The sequence below is a fragment of the Thunnus maccoyii genome, chromosome 22 (assembly GCF_910596095.1).
Source record: "Thunnus maccoyii chromosome 22, fThuMac1.1, whole genome shotgun sequence".
Taxonomy (NCBI): Eukaryota; Metazoa; Chordata; class Actinopteri; order Scombriformes; family Scombridae; genus Thunnus; species Thunnus maccoyii.
Genome location: NC_056554.1, coordinates 17,143,827 through 17,152,174, shown reverse-complemented (window position 1 = coordinate 17,152,174; position 8,348 = coordinate 17,143,827). Strand labels below are relative to the sequence as shown.

At 42.5% G+C, this 8,348-nt stretch overlaps 1 protein-coding gene across 2 annotated transcripts in view; it reads left to right on the top strand.

Annotated features, from left to right (window-relative positions):
• Positions 1–326: 326 nt before the first annotated feature.
• Positions 327–8,348, top strand: part of LOC121888971 (vang-like protein 2) — a 13,784-nt gene continuing 5,762 nt past the window's right edge. Inside the window, exons 1-7 of one of the 2 annotated variants that reach the window (XM_042400616.1) lie at positions 327–407; positions 4,453–4,700; positions 5,588–5,711; positions 5,804–6,411; positions 7,202–7,338; positions 7,902–8,037; positions 8,137–8,348. The exon at positions 8,137–8,348 is cut by the window's right edge and continues 35 nt beyond it. In XM_042400616.1, coding sequence (XP_042256550.1) covers positions 4,630–4,700; positions 5,588–5,711; positions 5,804–6,411; positions 7,202–7,338; positions 7,902–8,037; positions 8,137–8,348 — 1,288 coding nt within the window. In that variant the 5' untranslated portion in view covers positions 327–407; positions 4,453–4,629. Of the gene's footprint in view, positions 408–1,143; positions 1,240–4,452; positions 4,701–5,587; positions 5,712–5,803; positions 6,412–7,201; positions 7,339–7,901; positions 8,038–8,136 lie in introns of those variants that run through there. The other variant, XM_042400615.1, reaches the window with a different exon arrangement.

Sequence of the window (8,348 nt, the reverse complement as noted above, 5' to 3'; positions counted from 1 at the left end):
GAAGTTGTAGATGTAGCTCCTCCGTCCAGCCTGACGGTGGAGCGGGAGCTGCGGGAGTCACCGGTGCTGCATGACCGCACTGAGCCGCTCAGCTCAGCGGGACTCCGCTGCTCAGCAGATGGATGAGGAGCGTGTCGCTGCTCCGGAGCTTCGTGATTTCCAGCCGGAAAAAAAAAAAAAAATAACAGACAAAAACAAACTGTGAACACAAAGAAGGATCAGGTTACTCTCCGCTTGTGGATGAGCGCAGAAACTACAGCCAGATGAGAGTCGAGAGACCGTGAATTTGGAGCCTTTTGGAGGCACTTTTGTTGGATACGCTCTGAATTGCTGCTGCTGCTGCGCGGCTCTTTGTGCTGCTGGAGAATTTGCGGTGCAGCTTTTTTTCCCCCAAATTGGGAAGAAAGGTAAGATGTTCCTGCGGGCATGTTGGGTAAAATCTTTTGTCTGTCATTTAAATGACAATACCGTCTGGTTACTGCAAAATATACACCATTACTTTTGCTACTATCCTTAAAAAATAAATAATTTCTTCATTCGTGCGCGACCACCCTCTCTGTAAGGACTGATGAGTTGGCAGATAACTGAATTGACCGCAGATTCACTAATAATGAGTCTCACCACCAGTGTGAAATGCAGCCGGTTCCTTTCATCACCTGAAGCTTGTTAGCCGGGTTAAATTAATTATGTTTTTCTTGCAATTTACCCATTTTGCGCTTTTACGCACGGCGTGCCAAATGGAACACTTTTGATTTCTAACCATGGTGACGTACATATAAGTAGAGTTTGCTGTGTGGTCACCGGTCTGCTGCTCACAGCGGCATCACATCATGCTGGGTGTGTTCTGCTTTGTCTCAAACACTGACTCGTTTTGTTCCCACCGGTGCGAAATCAAAGTGTTTTGCGCGCAGCTGCTTCCCTCAACACTTCACTGGTTTCCAGTGAGCTTGAACTCATGCTGTGTGTGTGTGTATGTGTGTGTGTATGAGTAATTTTAAGGCCTCGAAGCCTAGCCTCGGGTTGCTTACAGGAGTCAGTGTTGAGGCAGCAGCCACGCCTCGCTGGCCCACTGCCACCCTGAGGCCTGGAGGCCCCCGGGAGCCACACAGGCAGCCCGCAGCATCCACCTGAGGCTGCACGGCGAGAAACACCCGTCTGAACAAGCTGTTTCACCCACAGCTGGGACTAAAAATCTGCTGCTGTCATGAAAGCAAGAGGGAGAACATTTCACTTGTTAAAGTAAATCCAACTTTTATTTTTAGTTTTCGTGATGTGTTTTTAAAGATGATTAATCTTTTGCATCAGCAGAGATTCACTCTTTAAGGTTTAAAGACTGGCATCTCAGCTGCAATCCACAGAAAATTGATTGCCAACTATTTTGATAATCAATTAATCATTTTGAGTCATTTTTTAAAAGACAAAATGCTAAAATTCTCTGGTTCCTGCTTCTTAAATGTGAATATTTTCCAGTTTGACAGTAAACTGAATATCTTTGTGTTGTGGACTGTTGTTTGGGACAATATGAGACATTATGGTTGCGTCTTGGGCCTTGAGAAGAATTTTGCACCCATTTCTGACATTCTATAGACCAAACAACTTATCGATTAATCGAGAAAATAACCAGCAGATTAATCGATAATGAAAATAATCGTTATTTGCAGCCATACTGGCATCTTTAGGATTAATAATTTGTAAATTGTGAAATTTTTTTAGCATGATAACTGTTTCCAATGGTCGTCCTGTGTCCACACTGCACGTGGAAAGTCTCACATAACAGATGATGCCAAACACGAAACTCCCTTGTAAATCAATCAGCGGGGGATTGATTACAGTGGGAGAGGCTCGTCAGTGTGATCGATGGCATTGATAGTCTCAGACAGGGAGAGCTGGTTGTGTTTATGTTCACGGTTGAGTAGTGCCGTGTTAAATCAAGAACAAACACGCATTGTGTGTTCTCACGTTACTCACTTTGGTGCAGCAGTGAAGGTTAAAGCTCTATCTTTACTGTCATGCTCTTGTGTGTTGTGTGTGTGTGTGTGTGTGTGTGTGTGTGGACCAGGATATGGCAGTAAAAGGCTTGTTAACTCTGCATGAACTACAGCAAAGACCCAAAGATAATTTTTCATGCCGTCCAGAGACTCTGTGTCTCCAGGATTTTCCATTTTTAACCATAAAGTGAGACGAGCGCTCCGCCGTGGTTCCACTTATCCTTCCTTTTTTTTTTTTTTTTTTTGTAATATGTAGAGATTTGTTTTTACCTCTAACTGCTCACAGACACAAAGGATCATTTAACTTTTATAAGGAAAATTGCGCAAGGATGGGTCGGTTATATTTAGAAACCCATGTGAGATGTTGGATTGTGTTGATTTAATTTGTGAACATCATGCCTCCCCACTGAAATGTCATCTTTATCTAACACGTTCAGTGTTTTCCAGTTTACAGACCCAGCTTTTATTTAACACATGTCACAACTCATCTAAACTCTTTTTACTCTCAGGCTGTGCTGACATTAAACTGTTAAACTAACTAAACACATGCAGGGAGATGTTTTCATGCTCCTAACAGCCTCGATATGAGGTTCAGGCCTCATGGTTTTTAAAAAAAAAACATAAGTGGCATCCTTTTGTATTCTATTTCAGGAGCACTGAAGGGGATTATTTTAGTTTTATTCACTCTTTTGTAAAAGAAATAAATATCTGAATGTCAGATGAGTCAACATGAGGTCTCAACACAAGAGAAACAATTAGCCAATGAACTGATTAGTTGGTAACTATTTTCATCATCAATTAATCATTTGAGTTATTTTTAAGGCAAAAACGATAAATATGTTCTGAGCATGTTCTCCTTTTCTCATTTTTATTTTAAATCAAATATCTTTTGGTTTTAGACTGTTGTTCATACAAAATGAGATATTTGAAGACTTTAGACTCTTTCCAACATTTCCTAATGAAAATTACGACTGTAAACGATTATTTTCTTGAATTGATTTGTTGTTTGGTCTATAAAATGTCAGAAAATAGTGAAAAATGTCAATCACCATTCCACAAAGTTTAAGATGCATCCTAAAATGTCTTGTTTTGTCCAAACCGACAATCCACAACCCAAAGATATTCAATTTACCATCATAGAAGATTAAATAAACCACAAAATATTCACACTTGCGACGCCTGAACCGGAGACTTTTGGCATTTTGTCTTAAAAAAATGGTTGATTATCAAAATAGACGGCAATTAAATTTCTGTCTGTCAACTAATCGTTGCAGCTCTAGTTGCAGGCCTATCATGAAGTGTTGTAGATCCTCAGAACTGAGATGCATTTTCAAGGCCTTATGAACGCAGCCATATGTGCCTGCTTACAAATGTCCCAGCTGAGACGTCTATGTGTCACATGGAAGCCATTACTGAAACATGAAGTATCCAATGTGGAAGTTGGACACAGGAGGTCATTGCACAAATAGAGAGCACGAGGAGATTTGTTATTAGATTAAGAGTCTGCTTGTTCTACAGCCAGTTGGGAAAGTACCTACAGTCTGGTTAAAAACTCAAACAAGAGAGAAATATCCTTAAAATCAAGTCCGAATCGTTGCCTGGTAAGTGTCTTGTCTGTGTTTCTGTCTTTTGAGGTGTGTCTTTGTGTGAGAAGGGGGAAGAGAGAGGGATGGGTGAAGAGTTGATGTTCTGGTTGCCATAGCAACTACTCACCCCCCCCAAGCCCCCCTTCTGTCTTTTCTCACCCGTAGCCTCCCATTCATCCCCATTGTAGTAGCTAAGCTCTGTTGCCCTTGGAGACCACAGGGGACAGTTGGGGAATGTGGCGTCTGGGCGAGTATGTATCACACATCGACTCAAATCAACACCACCCTTCCCCAAAAAAATTTGAGGTATTCAAGCTAAAAGCAAGCTCACATAAAGTCTTTATTTTTATAAATGTGACACAAAGAGCACGTTTCGTTTTTGCTGCTGACTCGCACAGTAACAGTAAAAAAAAAAAAGGAATATTTAAGGCTCTGATGTTTGACCTCTACTCCTGCCTGTCGTGCACACGGGAGGCTTGTAGCTGAGAATAGAAGGTGGTGTAATTGCCCTTTATTGGCTGAGAACGCGCTCAGGGCTAAATCACTTGAGTTTCCTCCATAAAAACTCCCTCAAAGCGGAAGAATGGGCCCAGCTTTGTCCTGTGCAACTGAAAGCACACACACAGACACACACACACACACACACACCTCACAGTGCCAACATTTTAACAGTCCTCTCTCTCTTCTTACTCGGTGTTTCCCTCTGAGACGTTTTTACTCGTCTGATTTGACAAATTATCTTCCTGCCTCCCTCCTGTTCTCTCTTCATCTCTCTTCTCTTCACTTGTCTTTGCCTCTTCCAAGCTCACCATTTCTATAATTCATCTTTCTCCTTAACACCCCCCACCCACCCCCTGTTCTCCCCTCTTTTCCCAAAGGCCTCCAAGATAGATTCCCTCAGGAGTAAAGTGGACTTGCTGCGCCTCCCTCTGACCCTCTCCTCCAAATCCATCAGCCACCGCAAGAGTCAGCTGGGTGTGGTCTGGGAGAAGGGCGGCGGCGGCGGCTCAGGGGCAGGAGGGGCCCAGAAACCCCGCCCACCGCTGGCCTCCGACATGGACAACGAGTCGATGTACTCGGGGTACTCCTACAAGTCGTCCCACTCGCGCAGCTCCCGCAAACACAGGTATAGGACTGTAGGTTTGGCTATTTGGCTAATTTGGCTAATTTATCAACAAGTAGAGCGACAATTAGTGATTGTTTTCATTAGCTTTCATTTGCCACTATATTCACCAGAACCCAAGTTTACGTCTTAATAACATTCAATTTCAAATATTGCAAATATTCAAATTTCAGAAGTCGGAAGAAGTTAAATAGTTCCACTATTAAATTGAGTCAAGTAATATATTTGTTTGCAATATTATATGCATTTTTAAATATGGAAAAAAGAAAATAAATATGTAGGAATGAATAAACTAGAGTGTAAACAATCAATCTGCAACTATTTTGATAATCGATTCATTGCTTCAGTTTGATCTTTTTTTGTTATATGTGATAGTAGCCTCAAGATTTTGCGTTTTGGACTGTTTATGAGACAAAACAAAACATATAAAAATAAATTATGATGGCCATATTTCAACATTTTGTCACATATTGCAGAACAAAAACGACTAATTGATTAATTGAGAGGATAATCTGCATTTTCGATTAATCAGTAATGAAAATAATTGTTAGTAGCAGCACAAGAATAAACGACACTATGAATGAAGGCGTAAATAAATGTTACCAGATATGCTCCCCCCTGTGGCAGTATTGCAAAAGACAATATAGTTACATGAAATATTTACATATAGTGGCTTTAAAAGTTAAAACAGAAAAAAGTCCCCTCTGGTACCATTTAAGTATCATAAACTTCTCCCTTCTCATGGTTTTTTGCAGCTTCTCAGATAAGAGTTTGATCACAATAGCTTTCAAATAATCACATGAATGACGAGTAGATCATAATGTATATATCCTGCTGATGTAATTATTATTGTCTATCCAAGACTTACCCTTTCTCTAATGTCTCTGCAGGGAGAGGAGAGACAGACATCGCTCAAAGAGTCATGACAGCAGCATCCGCGGAGACAAATCTGTGACCATTCAGGCACCTGGAGAGTCGCTGCTGGACACGGAGTCCACCAGAGGAGACGACAGGGTCAGAGTTTAAGAATCTCTTCAAGCGTTTCTCTACAGATGTCTTCTCTGTGGAGCTACTTTCACCAACTCTCTTCTCTCTTCTTTTTTCAGGATGACAACTGGGGCGAGACCACCACGGTGGTCACTGGCACCTCCGTTGACAGCATCTCCAATGAGGACCTGACGCGGATCTCCAAGGACTTGGAGGACTCCTCGCCACTGGAGTGCCGTCGTTACCTCGCCCCAGCGTTGGGTGCCATCCTGGGGCTCTTCGCCCTGGTCACCCCTCTGGCCTTCTTGGCCCTCCCACAGCTGCTTTGGCGGGACACGCTGGACGCTTGCGGCACGCCATGTGAGGGTCTTTACATTTCTCTGGCCTTCAAGCTCTTGATCCTCCTCATCTCCACTTGGGCGCTGTTCCTTCGCCCTCCCAGAGCCACTCTGCCGCGCTTCTTTGTCTTCCGCTGTCTGCTGCTGGCGCTGGTGTTCCTCTTTGTGGCGTCTTATTGGCTCTTCTACGGGGTGCGGGTGCTGGAGCCCAGGGAGACGGACTATAGGGGGATTGTGGGATATGCGGCATCTCTGGTGGATGCACTGCTGTTCATTCAGTACCTGGCGCTGGTGCTGCTGGAGGTCAGGCATCTGCAGCCTTCCTTCTGTCTGAAGGTTGTGAGGACCACAGATGGAGCCAGCCGCTTCTACAGTGTGGGACATCTCAGGTTAGTGTGTTTTTTTTAATATTAATTTTTCTATCTGAGATATCCACTATTACGTCAAGATATCGCCAAAGGCATTGATCAGATTTCAAACTTGGCAGAGAGTCTGGCCTCAGATGAAGAGGAGCTAATTTGTTTTTTGTGCAGATAGCGCTACAATATGGTCAAAAATGCCTTTTGCCCATTTATAGGCAGCACAATAGTCACATAAATGGACTGTATATGGACATAATTCAGTGGCCATGAGCCAGACTCACTTGAATTTTTGCACACTTTGTCCATTTGTACAAAGTGACAATATTCCAAGACAGGATTTCAGCATCTTCTAACATTAAAACAACAAATACAGACAACAGTGCAGCATGAGGTTGTTCTCCTTCGAGTGTTGTCAAGTCTGAGAGATATGATGCCTTCATTTGTTCAAACTGAGCACGAGCAAGATACCTGATGAAATTCACTCTGAACTTAAAAAATATGCAGGAAATATAATGGGACATTTTTTTTTCACAAGCAGATCATTCCCTGCATGCTAAAGCTAATATCTGGTTACCAGGTATAATTTTACATAACACTACTGAAGGTTGGACCTAATTTGCCCACAGTACAGCAGCCTTTTTCTCATGCATGCAGCCCGCTGAAAGTGGCTGTTTTCCTCTTCTGGTGGTTCCCCACTTCCTTCATGTGCACGTAACGAGAGGCTTTAAGCCACGAGGCTGTCAAGGGTGATATACTGATAACAGCTCTGCGTTTTGAAATATGCTAGTCTAATGGAGGAATTTACTTTTTCTTGCAGTATTCAACGGGCAGCAGTGTGGGTTCTGGACCAGTACTACACTGACTTTCCAGTTTATAACCCTGCCCTGCTCAACCTGCCCAAGTCCATCCTCTCCAAGAAGATGTCTGCCTTCAAGGTCTACAACCTGGGGGAAGGTAAAATGATCTTGGCTACAGTCTTATGTTTGATCTTATTACATTATCATAGTATGCTGCCAACTGTAAAAATAATACCATGAAATTATGATATAATTACATCTAGAATATGAATTATATTTTGGTTTAACACTTTTTTTGTTTACTAGATGATTCCAAATGTGTTATTTTATAGTTTTGATGTCTTCAGTATAGTTTCAAAATGTAGAGAATAGTAATAGTTTTTGTATAATTTTTACCAAATTGCACCACCCTTTCTGTAAAATGTCCTAAAAACCTACCATTAAATACCTGTAAATTGCCCTATTACTGTAAATTAATATGAAATAAAGGGACCTGTTAAATTAATATGAAATTACCGAAACAATTTGTAAAAGAGCACAATCTAGATGCATAACAGCCATAACTACACACACATTATATATGTATATATATATATATATATATATATATATATATAAAAACAGCTATACTTGGTGGACATGCCGAGGACGTTCTGCTCTGTTGCTCTGTCTGCAAATGGATCGATTGGTCCTCTTTAATTTCAGCGTTTCTTTCCACAGAAAACAACACCAATAACTCCACAGGGCAATCCAGAGCCATGATTGCAGCTGCTGCTCGCAAAAGAGACAATTCCCACAACGAGTACTACTACGAGGAGGCAGAGGTGGAGCGGAGGGTCCGCAAACGCAAAGCCAGGTGAGGAGAAACCCGCACAAATACATGCATGCAAACATAAACATATGGCTTGAAGTACTAGGATATGACGGAGCTTCATACCCTTGTTTCTCCTTACAGACTGGTTGTGGCAGTAGAAGAAGCCTTCACTCACATCAAGCGTCAGCAAGAGGATGAGGCAGTTGCATCCTCTCCGAAACACCCCCGTGAGCTGATGGACCCCAGGGAGGCTGCCCAAGCCATCTTTGCCCCCATGGCACGGGCCATGCAGAAGTACCTTCGCGCCACCAGGCAACAATCCTATCACACCATGGAGAGCATCATCAACCACC